General features: G+C 40.4%; 1 protein-coding gene across 1 annotated transcript in view; it reads left to right on the forward strand.

Annotated features, from left to right (window-relative positions):
• Positions 1–18170, forward strand: part of syt7a (synaptotagmin VIIa) — an 80555-nt gene that overhangs the window by 26186 nt on the left and 36199 nt on the right. Inside the window, exons 2-3 of the mRNA XM_069162095.1 lie at positions 6549–6652; positions 16817–16896. Coding sequence (XP_069018196.1) covers positions 6549–6652; positions 16817–16896 — 184 coding nt within the window. The remainder of the gene's footprint in view (positions 1–6548; positions 6653–16816; positions 16897–18170) is intronic.

An 18170-nucleotide genomic window follows, 5' to 3' on the forward strand; every position in this document is an offset into this window, starting at 1 on the left:
TGAGCAGTTAATTCAGTCTTTCTGAGGCAGAGCCGGGGGAGAAAATTATGGCCGACACACTGATAGATTATGTGATATATTAGACCATGCATACAGTATAAAGTCCTCATCAAAGACACGGGAGAAATAGATGTAACCAAAATGTTAGCTTTATCACTCATTCAATCAGAATTAAAAGTAGATAATATTCATTTACCTCCCACTGAGAGCACGACATTAAAGGGAAATAGTTCAAAATCAATGCGGTCAGCTTCTGGAAACTAGCGCCTCACAGTTTATTATTAAATATATATTATATATTGATATCGCACAGTTTTCAACAGGGTGCTGTGTTTTAATGAAAAGACCAGGCTCTTAGAAAATGATAATGTGAAGAAAAATATGCACCCAGATAGAGAAGTTGTTGAAATTCAGGCTTGACTCTGTTTGTCTTTTTGAATATGTATCTCGAAAATAAATTCACTCATCAGACACTTTTCATTTTTATTGAAGTATGTCATTCAGACAGTATTTACAGCCCTGTTTACCACTCAGAAGTTAAGCTGTTCAGTCTATTCAATAAGCGTCTCACAGTGAGAAGGCTGCTGGTTGTTTTTTCACCGACACTCCTGAGTATTAACTATTAGCATACAGTAGATAAGAAAACTGTATTTTTATTTATGGGCAATTATATTTGCTGAGACTGTCTAAGGTATATTATTATACATAACGTATTCTATGCATTGCCATATTTGCCCAAGACATATATTAATATTATGGTGTTGTGCTGTTCTTTCTGTTGAATTTAAAGGTACCTTGCCGTATGCGGCTTCTGAACTCTAGTAGCACTGCAAAGCCTTTTTTCGAATAGCTGGTTTGTCCTGTGTGTGCACATGTGAGCGCATGTGAGCACTGGTGACACACTACACAGTCCTACGGATGGTGTGACAATGTTGCTCCAATCTACAGGTGGTGGTAATGTGCCAGGAAAATGTAGCAATGTACAAGCAAAGGCAGCAAAGAAGAAGACTGTAAACATGGATGTAAACAATGCAGGATGTAAACAATGCAGGAAGCAAACGTTTAAGAAGAATCGACTTTGAAATTTTCTGAGAAAGGATGTGAATTTATCCTGTTTGTAAAACCTTAAGGATACACAGTGTTTTTTTTTTTAGTAACACTGAGTGTTTAAATTACATTTGTTTCCAAGGAAACGCCACAGCAAACCTTTAAGATATGTTTCATATATTTCATACAGTATATTTTCTATCAGTTGTATCGGAATCATAAAAATGCCAAACTATATTTTGTTCGCTTGTAAATATACTAAAACATGTTTTACAACTTCAGTTCAGTTACACCTCGAGTATCCAGATTTCATTGGGTTTTATGGGCGATTTGCCCATTTGCTGTCAGAGGTGCGAATAGGATGATGGTGCCATTATAGGTGACACCAGGCTTGTGTCACATGATGGCCTGCTGGTCCAACTCCAGCTTGGCTCGTCACCGGGTTGAGATGGATCTCGTCCCTCATCAGAGACAGACGTGGGAGGCTGTCCTCTTACACTGGCTGTGAAACAGCCTGTGTGACAGCACAGCAGTGCTGCAGCTGAGCCATGAGAGCATATAGGGACAGAGGACCAGCACAGCTCTCTGTAGCCTACAGGGGATGCAAGAGACACTCAGTCTAACCACAGGTGGTCTCAACCTGTCAAAATTTCACTGGTTCCTCTACACATCCCTGTGATTTGCAGCACATGGGGCCCCAGTGTCCTCTGTGGCCTGGGATTTTCAAGTGGTTAAAAGATGATACCAGGCTTTTGCCTGTTTTTACTGCAAATGGCATGAACAAAACATCACTGCTGTCAATAACAAGAACCATAATGTAACTTTTGAAATAGATGAATGGATGTTCTGTGTCTCACAAGGATCAATTTGCCTTTGATTGTTGCTGCCAACTTGCTTGGGATAGGAAATAAAAAAATCTAAACGATGTATAATTTTGCATCTGTAAATGGTTTCGGAGAAGAATTTTGAAAGATGGTTCAGGAGATCTTTTTTGTAAGCAAACCCTAATCCCTACTCACACAGTGGTACACATTGTTGTCTGCGTGAGCGAGAGAACTGTCAATCATCTGCTGTCCATCCTACTTGAAGTGGCGATCTGTCGCCAGCAAATGCCTATTGAGCGTTGCCAAACTGGCTTCACAACAGCACTGTAATGGATATAACATGCCAAAACAGCAGGCCATTCTTTGAGCACGCCGCAGCACTCGTAGCAACCAGCTCCGAGCTCACTGTGCTAAATGTCACCTCATCAGTTTATTTGTTAATTGTATTATTTACCTGGATCCACAGTCATTATTCATTTCATTCACACTTCTTGTCTCGAATCAAGTTGAGGCTTTTCCCACACAAATTATTTTGTGTGACTGAGCACAGAAATATTTAGTTGGAACACCTTCATATTCTTGTGTTGTTTACTACTACACCGTCTAGTGTCTTGAGACATAAAAGAAAAGTAATAATCTGCAGCGTAGATTTGAGCCAGAAGGTAGATACAAGCAATTTGATATGCCTGGTATCACAATATAAATAAAAGTAAATAACATTTTGCTGGTACACACAGATTGTACCTCGGAGGGGACAGACTTTAAAGACATCTGAGTGACATCTGAGGATTACCCAGCAGCTCAGTGGCTATAAAGAGGGCCGAGCCCAGGCACAAGTACAAGAAGCGGGCACTTTGAAGTGGCGATTAGGCTATGAGCTTTGCACCCAGAGCTTCTGAGGCACTGCCCTCTCCACCTCAGTTGGAGCATAAAGATGCGGTGTGGCAGCTTTGCTGACTGGACACTGCTCCAGTTCCGCCTGTCCAATTAGCAATTTCTTCTACCCCTGAGGACTGGTCCCTTTCTGCCTGGCTTAGCTTGCTGCATGTGGACCGGCTCACCTACATGTACAGTCTCACTCTCAACAACGCTTGTTGTACTCAATGCTGCTGTGCACTCCAGACTAAAGACTTTGTTGTACTGTGCTACTTTCTGTCACTCTTGTCTTTGCCTTAAATGTCCACATTTAACCGGATTTGGCCTTTGTTGTCCTCTTCAGTGAAAGACTTTATTGCAAGCTCATTAACGACAGCATTGCCACTACTTACCCGAGTACACAGTGCCATTCATTCTCTGTTTTATGTGCATATAACAGAGATAGCCACTGAAATCTAAAACAAACATGCAACTTTCAAGTTCAAGAGTGCTCTGACTTCTAAAGGCTTCTGATCAAAGGGTTCAATGGCTTGTTCAGCTCACTTGTCAGTTTTACTGAGTGGTGCCATTTTAGATGTGACTCACCACCCTCCATTTGGGAGTATCTTTTTGTTTATTTTGTATTACTTGGTTTAAATATAGTAAAGATTACTACTTGGTTATATAAGCTGTTTTCAATTAACTTCTAGTGAAATTGTCTCCTTATTCGAGCTTCAGCATACAACACTTTTTTTTAAACATATTTCACCCTCACTAATGTATCACCTGCTGGAGTATTTCGAGCTCAAAGTTTTGTTGTGTTCAAGGAGAAAGATAAGTTGAATTTCCTGAATGCTGTGATAGCTGTGTTGTGCCGGCTTCTCTTACTCTAATAATGCCTCTTTTTCTCCACAGCCAAAGTGCTTGAAGATTTGCATATCTCCCTCACCTTAACGCAGTGTATTTCCTTGCTTGTATTCCCCTGCGAAGCCTGCACACTTTATGTAGCTCTCTGTAGTTTCTAAAAAGGAGCCTGCAGTATATTTTGTGAAGTGGGAAGCACAATCCAGCTGTCCATTACTGAGCGCCTTGACATCTTTGGATGCTGTATTTTAGTTGGAGGGTTTTCTACTCCCTTAGCTCTCATGACTGACACGGCTCATAAAGCATACTCCTCCAACCACCCCCACCCTCTGAACTTCAGAGGGGAACACAGGGCGTAGGACCCTCCATCAGCTGCTGGCTTTCACTGATCCACCTGACTCTCCAAGCTCTCCAAAGATCAAAACATCCATCACGGAGCCACTTAGCAGTGAGGCTACGAGATGCCCTGAGTGGAGACCAGTGCAGCTATTAGTTATTTCAGATCCATTGCTACCCTTGCTTAATGTCATAGTTTCTAATGGACTCCGCTTTATTGACCTCTATGAATATACAGTAGCAGAGCATATAGTGTCTATTTCTGAACCTCTATAAATATAGATATTCATCATTCAGGAGATGACTGTTTTACTGACCCTCTCATGCTCGGGAGGGTGGGAGGGGGAGGGGCGATTGTGCCTCTTTACCATTAGCAGTCTCTTTGACTGCAGATAAGGATAAAGATAGATAGATAAATAATGGGAGGGACACTTGTAATGACTTTTACGCTGATTATATCTATATCTGCACAATCAGAACAAAATCAGTCAAGTCGGATCGAGTCCTTTTCAGTCTGGGTCAGTTGCTGTCGGCAGGAGATAAATTCACACAGTGTGTAATGTTTGAGGTGTCTAGGATTATTATCTCTTAGACAATAGCAAGAAAGCTAATAACAAACAAGCAGCTAACTACCTGTTAAAGGTACCTGCGGTGGAGTTTTTGACCACCAGTAGTTTTCTGAGTGGGTCCTGGTTTTGTTTGTTCTTTCACACTCACTCACTGATCTACAGGTGGAGAAGGTGACAAGAAATGCAGAAGTACATCAGAAACAGACGGGGAGGAAGAAAACGGCGAGCAAGTACACATAGATATGCAACACAGGTTTCAAATTCAAAAAAAGGTTCCTGAGGAATGAAAGGCATTCAGCATGTTTGAAGTCAAGGATACCCACAATGCATTTTTCTTAGAGACCCTGAATGTAGCAGAAACTTTATATCAAATATAACTGTAGTCACTCTGAGTGGATGTAGATTATTGGTAACAGATTGGGAATTGAAATTTTGATGCAAATCAACACATAAGTAGGGATACATTCTATTTTTTATTGGCTTGTATTGAGGGTCTGAGGTGGAAAGCATAAACAGGCTCATAAAAAGAAGCTGGCAACACCATTTATATTTGTCATTTTAAGTAGTTTGCCTAAATGTTACACGCATATTTGATGTATTTTTATGACTGAAATTAGGAAAGTTGCCATAAAAATTCAGTGAAGTAAAATTAACAAGATAAATGATATTTTTTTTTATAGAAGACTGCTCTCCCTGCAGGGTATTCAGTCTGTCTGTTATAAGTGTACTCATCCGAGACCCCAATTTTGTCCTTGTTTCTTTTCCATTTCCAACATTTTCAGTGTAAAAATGCAAACTGAATAATCTTTTGTGGTACAAGGTTTTTGTGGTATAATTTGGGTTATAATTTGTCTTTTTAAGGAATTTTAAAAGACCGTCAATCAAAGTCTAATCATGGTCTACCTGTCTGTGGTCCTAACTGGTCTATATGCACTCTCATTTCTGAAGTGACCTCAGGTGTCACAGTGACTTCAAAACAGCAGGTGTGGCTGAGGGAAAACTGTGGAGAACAATGCGGATCCCCTTCTGATTTTCCATATGAAACAACTTTACCTGCCATTATTCCTCCTTTCTGAGCCCATCTGCTCCCAGTGGACATGATGATGATGATGATGAGGAGAAGAAGACAAAGATGTAACAGGGAAGTGAGATGAAAAGCCAGTTGTGACAAGCGAAGGATGGAAAGGAGGGAGGCAGCAGTCGGGGAGAAGACAAACCCAGTTATTGAACGGAGAGCATGGCTGTTTGTCAGTGTTTGTCACTGAGCAGCGTAAAAATGTATTCTGACACTCATTTATCACTGTATATTTAGAAATAAGAATTGTTCTAAGGAAATCACAAATTTGAATACATTAGCATTTTTCCTGCTGTGTAAATATCAAAGCTGCGCAAGGCTGTATATCCTTTTCCTCTAAAGCGAAGCCCATCCAATTGTTTGAACGTGGAGAATGTGCAATCTAAAACACAGAGTCGATGTGTGAATCCTCTTCGTCTCACACACACATACGACACATTCGAGCAGCGATAGATTATGTTGTTATTGTATTTTTTTACAACTCTCTTCCAGAGCCACCTCTCTCACTGGGCATCTACTGATACCCATTAATCATGGGCTCTCTTGTATTGTCAGCCTAACCTCCCCCCCACACCCTTCCCTTCACTTTCAGGCTGTCAGTTAACAAGCTGTGACACCATGACAGTGATGTGTGTGCAACTGAGTGATGTCTGGCTGCAGTCCTTATTGGAAAGGTATTGAAATGCTCCGGCACGAAGGGGGTAGTGATGAGATTGTATTCCTCAGCTTCTTATGATAGAATGTAAAAATGGCAACTCTGCTTGGCTATTCAATTAAATACGGGGTGAGAAGGCCCGGCTTTATTTTGGGTTGCCCCGTCTGACTACATGATTTACTGCGGCATACACCCAGCTCTCTGGCAAAAATCTAATGTTTTTGTTTTGCAGACGTTGAAGAAAATATCTGCATGTATGTGAAAAAGCACCACTCATTTGTTTTTCTCTTTCCGCCTTTGTCTGTGTGTGTTTGTGTGTGCAGGCTCAGTGTCCCTCAGTGTATTCCTGGTCTCCCTCGCAGTGACAGTGTGTGCTGTTTGGCTGGTGGCTCTTTGTGGCGTCTGTGGTTGGTGTCAACGCAAGCTGGTGAGTTTACACACACACACACGCACACACACACACACACACACACACACACACACACACACACACACGCACACACACGCACGCACACGCACGCACGCACACGCACGCACACGCACGCACACGCACGCACACACACAAGCGCCACTAACAGATAAACTGCAGCTTCCAGTCACATTTGTTGCCATCCTAATATGCTTTAATAATCAGAGAGCCTTAATAAACAACGTGGGTTTACTAGAAAGAAGACACTTTAGCGCATTAACAAATAGGACAATGTCTGCAAATATTATGAAGATCTGTGCAAATATTACGTGCAGTCTTGCTGAATTGAGAATATTCTGTTACAAGTCAGTCATTAGTGAAGACATATTACTAATTATGGAGCAAGAATTCAGATCTTTTGCATCAGTAAAATTACCAACACAGCTGTGAAAGAACACTCTATTACAAGTAAATACTCTGGATTTAGACTTAAAAAAGTTATACTGAAGTATGGAAGTATAAGCAGCGAAATGTACCTCAGTTTTCAAAAGTAAAAGTCCTCATTCTGCAGGAATTGTATTATTATACATGTTTAACATTATTTCTGCTTTCAAATTGAACTTGTGAGCTCGTGGTTAAAACACAGGAAGTCATGTGCTTGTTGGACTTGGTGTTCAAGTGGTTTTGTTAATGGCAACATAGACGGCGTCCAGAATCCACAGAGGCTGTCCATGACTTAAATTATATTATATTAATTTATAATCCAACAATTATAGTCTCTGCCCTCTCAGTAAACTCGTCGCAACTTGTGAACTCAAGAGTTTCCAGAATAATCTGAGGTGCGGTTTTGTGATTCAAATGGACTCTTTTCGTGAACGTGGTAAAAACGAGCCCACTCAAAGGCAGCATTAAATGAGTTTAATACTGATTAATAAATATGTAAGTAATTTTATTGCTGTAGCTGGATGAGTCGTATTTTACCTACTTTATTAATAGATATTTATAGTGAAGTAATTTAGACCAGTGGTTGTCAACCTAAGGGTTAGGATCGCTCAAAGGGGCCAATCGATAAATCAGAAGACTCATGAGATGGTTACTAATTTGGCAGGCAAAAAGAAAAACTTCACAAATTTGTATTCATTGCTATTGAACAAAATCTTTGCTGTCTTGTGAAATATTGTGTAATTTGACCCTCTGTGACTCTCAAACAATTATCCAATTGAAACCATTTTGAAGGGAAATGTCTCTACTCGGATAGCTCAGACAAGAAATAGGACTCTAACATAACACTTCATCTTTATAAGTCCAAAAAGTTGTGAGCCACAACTTTAATCTTAAACAATGTTTGTATAGTTTATCATACATTTTTGTAAAATGTTAATCTAAAATGCAATTAGTAACTATAACTGTCAAATAATATAGTTGAGTAAAAAGTAAAAATCTTCCTCTCTGAAGTGCAAAGAAATCATAAACAGGAAATTCACAAGTTACTGGCATGTACCTCAAGTCCTCCAACTCATTGGACCGTATAGATACAAACATCGAACATGACGCACAAGAGTGTTTTCTATATTAGCGCAACTGATTAGGCTTAAATGCAAAAACCACTTGGTTAGAGTTTGGCAATGTAAGGGTGTGGGTTAAAATAATAACTTGAAATATGTCGAACGATAAAGTTACTACATCCTTACAATTCATCGTCATGGCAACAGTAAACCCTGACTCGTAGTTAAAGACAGGAACCAAACACCAGCCCCGTGCATGCAAGTCTGCTGTTGTGTCTCGTAATCCGCTCAACTGGCCTCCTAAAGGAAAAACTCACATTATATAGACGTCATCTGACCTGCGTCACTTCTCACATTCGCGTGGTTACAACCACAAAGGATCCTAATTGACTTTCTATTGGTATTGTTACCATGCTACTGGCACATGATTTTTAACACATTATGTGCCACCATTATCGAATGCAATGTTAAGAGGTTTTGGTCATTTCACATAAGGTCAAAGGTCAGTTGATGATTGTCATATTTGTACAACTGCTAGAGGTTGCTCAATTTTAAAAACGGAAATACACAAAACACCTATTTTTTTTTTTTTTTTTTTTTTTTAAGACAGACAGTCTCGTAACGTCAATTTGACTAATTTACCTTCCACCACTGCATATCATTGTAGAGAGATGGCCACAGCTACGTCAGCGCTTCAACCGTCCAGACGAGTAGTAATTAATCTCTCAGACGTGAGCAGCTCAACATCAGTAAACTGTGCTGTTACAGCATCAGTACCAGTTCCCTCACTAAGGAGACACAGAACATGGATCCAACACACTGACCTCTGACAGAGGGCATGTCATTGTGATTATGTGGTATGAAATGTGATTGATTAAAGGGAGGCAACCACTCATTAGACAGACAGAGCTGTAAGGCTGAGTGCCACTTCAGATTTTTTTTTTTTTTTTTTTTTTTTTTTTACATCTAAATGCCTTTAAAATTAATTGATTTCTGATTCATCCTCTGCTTGTACAACACAGGTCACCTATTTTAAGTTTAATGCTGGCTCCAACTCTTACTTACTTCAGCTCACCACCACACTGCTGTGAAACTTATTGGTCCACAGATGGCAAATGTTGGCATTGCAGCAGGCTCCGCACACCACATGCCTCACTACATAATATAATTTGTGTTGCTAGAATCACCAGTAAGGTGACTGTACCTAGATTACTCCTTGATGCCATTACAACATATAGGGGGGAAATGGTCCGTGGTGAGATGGTACAGGGGTACAACACAGGCTTTCTATTGTTTGCTTCACTGAAACATTGTATTATATTGGATATTCCACTTTAAAGTAAATGGAGCAATGAATGACTCCTAGTTTTTTGTCTGTGGATGGAGGTAGTTCTGCTGCCAGCACCTTGGAAAGTCCCTGAGGTCTTCTCTGGAGCACTGCCGTAAATGGATCTTATTTCCATCCTGTGACGGTGCTGTGCAGCCGCAGGTTGTAACATATTTTGGCCTTATGAACCCGTGAAGACCACTGTAAACCACATCCCCACACACACACAGTGGTTTTCTTCTTTGTCTTTGGATACGCTCATTATGCATTATGTTTTTTCTTATCAGTGCATCTTACTCTGGTTACTTCAGGATCTGTGTTTTTGTGTGTGTTGGAGGGGGGTAACATAAAGCATTACGCATTCCAATGTTAATTAAGGCCTCTGCAGTCTGCGGACCACTTCAGGAAAAATGTCAGCCGCCCACTGGTGTGAATGCACATTAAAAGCAGTTAATGTACAGCATACTTAAATGTGACTGAGATGAATTGCATTAATACGTTAATATCTTCATCCTCAAAATGTGTGTTTTCTACACGTGGTTAGCCTGACTCACCGGATGTGGAAGAAACCTGCCACTGGTCATCTATTTCAGTCTGTACATCCTTTTTTGCTATTTGTCTGTTACCATCTGTCTTGTTGATGTAAGAACCAACAACCACCTGCGAGCAAGCAACCTGCACACTAGGAATGGCAAGTTTTGATGAAGATTTGAATCATGCAAAAAGGCAGCTTGGTTCTTTGTTGTCTTTAGCAGGAATTTAGCCATTTTAATGCCAGGACTCGCCTTTCTACACGCAAACACGTTCCTCCCTCCTGGCACTATTTTGCAAGGACAATGTCGCCCAAGATAATTGGCTAGTTTGTATTTCATTAAACCAAATACAGAGTGTTTTTGTCCCCTATAGCAGAATGATATATGGGTGCAGGCAGACCTTTTTCCAGCGCCGGCACAGCACAGTGGGGATAGGTCTGACTTTGCGAGACAAACAACTATGAAGGCTTGGAAGTTATAAAATCTATTCTTCTCAAAAATGTGTGTTACAAAAACAGATTTCTCCACCGCACTTCCCTTGATCTCATTATCTCTGTTATTTTCCATAATTTGCATTAACACAGTTACTTTCAACTAAGACGCCTTATTATAGATGTATACTGTAGTGTAAATTCATGCAGCCTGATTTACAATTCACAAAACTCCTTCGGTAAGAGTGCCCAGTATTTAATGCTCATTTCACATAAAGCTACCAGAGGCCAGTGCACGTCTAATACTTTCATTTTTGATATGTCCGAGTGTTCTCTTTGACAGTGTCAGCTTTCATAAGAACAAATGTTTGCCTGAAGCTTCACGTGTCAGTTGCGAGTGGGCCCATGCCAGTTGTGGTTATGATTCATAGGTTAATAGACAAGACATTTTGGGTGAGTGTTGCTTTCGGTGTTTTAGTTTTGGCAACCATGGGTTTTATTTGAAAAGTCTTCATGTGCATTCATCCTGAAGCCTCCCTCCTGCTTGGCTTTCTGTTATCTAAGCCCCCTGGAAGTATTGCACGTTGAATGTTTCTCCTTCTGCTGCCTGTTTGCTTATTGCTGTTTATAGATTCATCAGCATCACATGTTCAAAATACAATATGTGCTAAGACAGGGTCATTTTCATGAGAACCTTTATTTTGATTAAACTGATTTCCAAATTGGACCTGATCACACTCACCGCCTGATTCAGTCCCTGTTGGCCTCATGCCATCAACCTTCAGTATTTTGATTTGCTCTAAGTGGGATTTAGGAGTTTAGGAGCAGTTGTTTGGAGGATGATAGTAATTATGTACATCAGAAGAGAGGGAAGATGTGAAAATCAATAATTAAAGAATTTCAAAGGAGAATTGTTACAATTATTAGGAAAATTACAATAACAACACATTATGAGGAGCTACAGTCTTGACCTCTCACATGTAAGTGACAGGTAGAGCTCCTGGTAATTGATATTTTATGCCTGTGCTATTACATGCTTCTTGATGTCAGCAAATACCAGGGAAGAGCTCAGGTATGTGAGAAATGTTTTGACATATGTTAAAAACAAATGATCGCTTGATGATTTAGCAGCAGACGACCATTTTAATAGTGCACTCCTCTCTAATTATGGTGTGATGTGGGTAATATTGAGCGAGCATGTAGACTCTTGCTGCCTGCTAATTCACAGCAAACAAACACAGCTGGGTGTTGGAAGGCAGTGCACTGCCAACAGAGACAGAGAGAGTGGTAGTTTCACTCTGTCTCCTCTCATGTCTGGATTCTTCAAGAAAACCCTCAGCATCACCCCGGGCAGTCCATCACCAAGTCTTTTCTCACTCATCTACTGTGGTGTGGCAGCAAAAAAATAATAATCTGGGCTCCTCCGGTGGTTGCCCTTTCCCTTTTAACACATACATTGTTAAGACTGTTCAAATCAAATTTCAGCTCACTTTTCTCAGCATCCTGTTTGTGAAGGTCTGCACACAGTCCAACATCAGAGGAAGATGTAACATATCCTAACTTCTTGTTCTGATGAAAGTAAGTGCAACAATGGCTGAAACTCTCGGCAAAACACAAGCAGAGCAAGTGTTAACAAGGGTCTTGTTTTTGTCTGGAGACAGCTGTTGGCGAGTAAAGGGGTGACATTTTAACTACTAACTAACAGCAACCCGGAGAAACTCTGATAGTTGACATGTCACTGAAATCTGCCCCCCCCATCAGATTCTGTAATCTGACTTGATATTCTTCACCTCACTCCTCATGTCTCAACCTGATAAACCGAACCAACACTGTTGGTCACAGAATCTGATGGATCACAGATTTCAGTGCAACACTGAACTGCCTCCTAATGTACTAAGTGGTATTAAAAAATGGGATTTAATTCTTGCAAATTACACCTTTTAAATTAATAATCTTAAAGATTGTCATTTCATTAAATGTCTGTTAAGTCACTATCATTTAATGAAGTAACACAGTGATGATTGTACCAGTGGCCCACAGATGAAAGCCCTTGCATTTGCAGTATTAAGACCTCAATGATCTGAGTGTCGGTGGCGACGTTTATGTGTAACATAACAACATGCTCACAGTTAGTGACATATTTCACCCTTGTTCTCGCTCGCTCTTCAGTTCATTTATGTCTGACGTCACACAGGCGATACAGTTTGGACCGCTTGGAAGTAAAGTCGAAAAACACAGCTGCAAATACTGCGTACCGCCATTGGTGCCGCCAAAGACAACGAAACAGAGTTCATTGAGATTATAACCTCAATAAAGACTTCATTAAATTTCGGAAACAAGTTGGTTTGGATTAAATTTACTACATTTTTAATCTTAAGGAAGCTTCATCAGCATGCTAATAATACAACGAAAACGTGGTCAAGTTTAGGGAACGATCTTGGTCTCGTTTAGAAAAGTTGAGCCTCCAATAGTAAAGTCCAAAGTTTTGTTCTTTCATTTTGTCACCTGGCTTTCTCTTTTGCTCCTATAAACATAATATAACAAAACTTGATAAGCTTACAAGCACAATCCATTCACATAAAGAAATGGTAGCAACAACTGGAAACTCGGGATTCAACTCGTTGACGGGTCTTAATAAAGGAATCATGTTAAATAGTTACTCAGTTTTTAAATGATTGAACCTTTCTGATGCTGATGACAATTTCCATCAGTAATGTTGAAAACACATTATTAAAAGGAATCAAGATGGCTGAGAGGCTCTAATGTCGTTGTGAAACAAGAAATAGTCTGTCAAACTAGTCAGCCAACTGCTGTTAATGCAAGATTTCAAAATAACTGAAATGAAAACAAACTTAAAAATCCAGGTTTGTTGAATTCCTTCTTTCCACTACGTCCTTCACTACGACAGCTCTGATCACCTACTGCACTAGACTTCAATGATGTCATGTAACATGCTCTGCTGTGGTTTCATTGTTAAAAAGTATTAGTGGAGTGATTTTTTTTTTCTAAGTGGAGGCTTGCTACAATTTGTGTATGTCTCATAATTGGCTCACCATGCGAGTTGGAGTTATAATGAAGTAATGGCTCAGAGCCAGATGCCACTTAATACCATGTTTGTTGTAAACCCTCTGTCATGAAACAAAAAGCAGTGTGTGTGTGGACTGAAGACTCTTCCATTGTTTTTGTTTTTTTTAAAACCTCTTTGGGTTGTTGAGTTGATTTTCTTCATTGTCTCTTGTCTGCATAGAGCTGGTGAGCTTTGATATATTCATCACAATGGATCTCCACACCTCCCTTGAAGATAGAGTGTTTGTTATCCATTCCTGTGAATGAGCTGGAGGGTCGTGTAGAGGAGATGGTTTTGAAGCCGTGTACATCTTTGTCTGTGTGTGTGCATTGGGAAGGAAGATGTGTGACTCGGTGCCCATTGCAGAGTTTTCGAGTCCTTCCTTGTTCTCACATCCAATCCACTCGGGACTATCTGTCACTCACTGTTTCACTCAGTTCACCATTTGCACCTGTCCCTTCCTCTCATCCTTTTGTCTCACATGCTGTTCTGCACCGGCTTTGTTTTTCTCTTCTTCTGGTAGCCTCTTTTTTTTTTTCTTTTTTTTTTTTCTAATTTGATTTCTATTTTCAGCTCTCACCCCTCTTTCTGTTTTGGACTCTCACTCATCCTCTGTTTCTTCCCACCTTCCTGCAAATTTTACGATAGCATTGAATGATACATGAGTTTCCTTTGATAGCTTGTCCTTGCTTCACAGAAATATAGACAGTTTTGCCTCCCTTGAAATTGTCATGGAAGAAAACGGGATTTGTTGTGGTGTGCTTATGTGCAATAATTTGCCTGGGGAAGAGTCTACCTCTTGGCTATAAATATGTGTTGTAGTTTCAATGGTGTGATTGTATGCATCCAGAATGGAGTTAGAAATTGTGAGAGGCGGTTTTATGTATTCAGCCAGCGTGTCAAGACAGTAATAACATCTGTCAATACCTAAAACACACAATAATAGATAGTCAATGGTCTTTAAAATGTAGGCTGACAAGATGCAGACCTGTCCAGGTACCTCCATATACTGCAGCAGTTTATAAAGACACAGTTTATCTAGAAGTCAGTGTGTAAATTACACACAACTCTTGTATGTAGCTGTTTAACTAGTCAACCTGTCACATCTATGTTTATTCATTTGTTGACCTTTCCAGTTCAGTTTAATGCTGATTATACAATACATGAGCGGCTTTGTTTCCCCGTGTATAATGGATATCATCAGTCGGGCTGGTGTGGGCTTTATCATTTTTTCTCAGCAGTGCTATTGTCAACTCTGGCTTTGTATCCAAAGCCACAACATGCAAGGTGTGGATCATAATCTCCATCTGTTTGCCTGTTAGGTTCTGAAGCTCAATATATTGACTGTGGCATAATTTGAATTTACATATGCTACTGCTGTTTATGAGCATTGTATTGATCACTGATAATGTAGCTCTGAGTCAGTCAGCTGTATTGTAGTTCGTCTTTCGTCTTTCGTCAAAGCTTGCTTTCAACAGATAGCAACAGTTTTCTCTCAGATAAACATATTCTAGCAGAAGATGCCACAGCAGCCCACCAGCACAAAACACCAGAGGCTCAAACTAACCAATAAGATAGCCTTAGCCTGATGAACGTTATCGTCCGTCTTTCACATCACAAATCCAACATCATAATGTAGATCCGAGGTCTACACAGCATTGTAGTCTGTATATTACCAATGAGGCTTTTATCAAAGACCTTCCCCAACTCATTTGAGGTTTTGAGAAGCTCGTCTTTAGCAAGTTCCAGATCCAGTTCTCTTACTGTGAGTACATCTTCCAGACCTTTGAATCGCTGTCCACATCTCAGAAGTTCAAATAGTTCTGATATTATGCCCGCTGGTGGCTGTTTTCTCCTAGCTGGAGAAAGAATTGACCAATCAGCGTTTAGGTGGACCGGGTTAAGAATGGGGATGTTGTTGTTTTTTCATAGCAATCTAGCTGCAAAGCTACATTTATGATAAATAGCAGACAGAAAAGTGGCAGCAAGAGGCGATGAGATTAATACAATTGTACAAGTATTTTTTTAAATCCACTTATATACTGTATATTTCTGTGATCAGTGTGGAAAGTGTTAAATTCTTCTCTTACCAATGGAAATTGCAGTTCCCGTGTAACCTTAAAATGATGTTAGTAGGACTAGTGTGTCCATTGTGTCACGCACTGTTGATTTATGGGCAAAATGAAACCAGATGGTCCCACCTCCCAATCAGAAATCAGGCCATGAATAAAGCAAAACAAAATACCAAGATTGTCCGTTATCACATTTTCTAGTGGGAGTTGTCCCGTATGTTGTACTTTCAACACAAAACACAAATTGATGGGAACAGTCAGAAATGACCAGACAGGAAAACTTGTTAATGAAATATATTTTTAGATAAACAAGCCTGAAACCAACCTGAGCCCAAAACTTTATGAAACAAAATACCCAGAAGCTCACTGAAGCCTGAGTCGTTGACACTGTGTTTGAGGAAGGGTAACGGATCTCTGCTGTAGTCTGACAAAGCTTTCCATTGCTTCTGAAAAGAGCAAAGTGGAACCAGGGGTGTTGCCAAGTCTGTGCGAAACCATAAATGGGCCTGAAACCTCCAGCGAGAACATCCATGCTCAGCTCTCAGCAAGCAAGCCTACCACCGGAAATTGCCCCTCAGCCAACATAAGATGTGAGACAAGTCGAGCCATGCTAACAGCTCCGAGTGTTTTTCCTCCCACTGATTTTCTGGGATGGAGAATCCTCGCCTATCCTCAATGTGTATCAGAGCATCACTTTGAGTGTCGCAGTTATGGTATTTGGGGGGTAGGGCAGCTTTAAACTGATCCCCTCCCTGTTCCATTCGTAGCAAAGTGTCAAGAGATTACCTGCAGTGTGACACATGTGAAACACCTTTACCTGTAATGAGCTTTTCCAGAAGAATGCCCACGATAGACCTTACTTTTCAAAAGCCTTTAAATTGCCATTATTTCCATGGTTACCGCAGGTCATGCTCAGGCTATTTGAAATCAGGTTTTTTTCAGGACTTTTTAGAGGCTTCTCTCCAGTACCCAACGGATTACATTAAAGAGGCAATTGCCATGTAAATTTCAGGGTGGTCCAAACGATAATCATAGTCAGAAATGGCTCTTCACAGCAGATTTGATTTGACTTTGATTAGTGTAATCAGGAGACCATGACGTAAAGGATTGATAGCAGTGTTCCTGAGATAATGTGCGAGGCATTTACACTTGAAATTAGTACAGCAAAAACACAGCTTCAGGGGACAAATCTAAGCTAACCTTTTGTTTGTCTGCTTTCTCTGTCATCTCTCTCCGCTTGGCTTAAGGGGAAGAGGAATAAGCCAGGAGTGGAAACAGCAGACACTCCAGACTCTGCACGTGGGCGAGGGGAGAAGAAAGCCATCAAGTAAGTGCCTGGTAACTGGTTGGGGTAGAATAATCTGGTGATAATGAACTCCATTTGGTTCAGCTTTGAGTCCCTCGACGTACACTTCACAAACAAGACAGAAAATGAGCCCTGTTGTTTTTTCTTGAAGAGCACAGTCTCTACAAGAGCATGTTGGGGGAGATGATAAATAAAAGGTTAGTGATGTTAATCAGTACAGATTAAATCTGCATTATTGTACCTGTGAAGCTTTTGACTGGACGAGTCTGCTCCTGCACTTATCTTATGGGTGGCAAGATAGGTCTCCTTTAAGTGCCGCACCTCTGCATTTGCTTATGATGGTGCAGGTTGAAATAAAAAGAGGGAGACTGAAACACTGGTTGTGGAATGCTTTGAGTGTGAATGTCTGGGAGGATTTTGTTCTAACATTTCTTACAGCGCTCAAACTAAGATTAAGGCATTTTCTGTTCTTGATAAAACAAGTCCATAGGTCAGTACTGGAAAATGTCAGATTCATAATGCTAAGAACACGACTTTACCTCTGTTAACCTGCTCATCCCTACTTCTCTTCTGTAGCCTGACTTCTCCTCTTTATTTTCTATACAGATGGTTTTAAGCACTACAAATGGGCTACTGTATGTGAATGTATTCTGACTTAGGTTCTTCGATCTCTTAATTTTTTGCATTTCCTTTCTCACTGGCTCCAGTGGCATTAGTGTGCTCTGTTGGCCATTTCAGCTTCAGACTCCTTTTCTCTTTGTGCATTGCCTTTCTCTACTACTCTGTCCCTTTGCTCCAGCTCTGACCACTGCCGTGTGTGACTTGTATGACATCAGTGATTCTGCTCACCTTTTACGCCGCTACTTTGACTCTCTGCGATTTATCTCTCTGCCGTGTGTCTCATGCGTTCATGCTTTCTCACTGCTCGCACCGAGGATGGAGCTCAGACTTCTTAATGTTTACTCAAATGTCTTTCATCAGTGGTGCCGTGCTCGATGAACAGAATGTAATCACATGCTGTATGTATTCATCAAATTGTGATTCTTTTCTTGCTGTCTATCTCCTTTTCTCTCTCTCTGTCTTTGCTACAGTACATTGCTTTATGACAAGCTTTTCTGAATGCCTTTTCCCCCCAGGCTGCACCTTTTTTTTTTTTTTTTATCTTTAAACCGAACCACGATGGTGACTTGTCTGCTTCAGGTAGAAAAAAATAGATATTAATCCAGGCCTGTTTTATTTTAAACTCCCATTTGATGCAGCTGTAAGAACAACCGTCGTCCTCAAACCAAGCCTGG

This window comes from Embiotoca jacksoni, unplaced genomic scaffold, assembly GCF_022577435.1.
Source record: "Embiotoca jacksoni isolate LCO1_2020_lvr unplaced genomic scaffold, fEmbJac1.0.p SCAF_3, whole genome shotgun sequence".
NCBI lineage: Eukaryota > Metazoa > Chordata > Actinopteri > Embiotocidae > Embiotoca > Embiotoca jacksoni.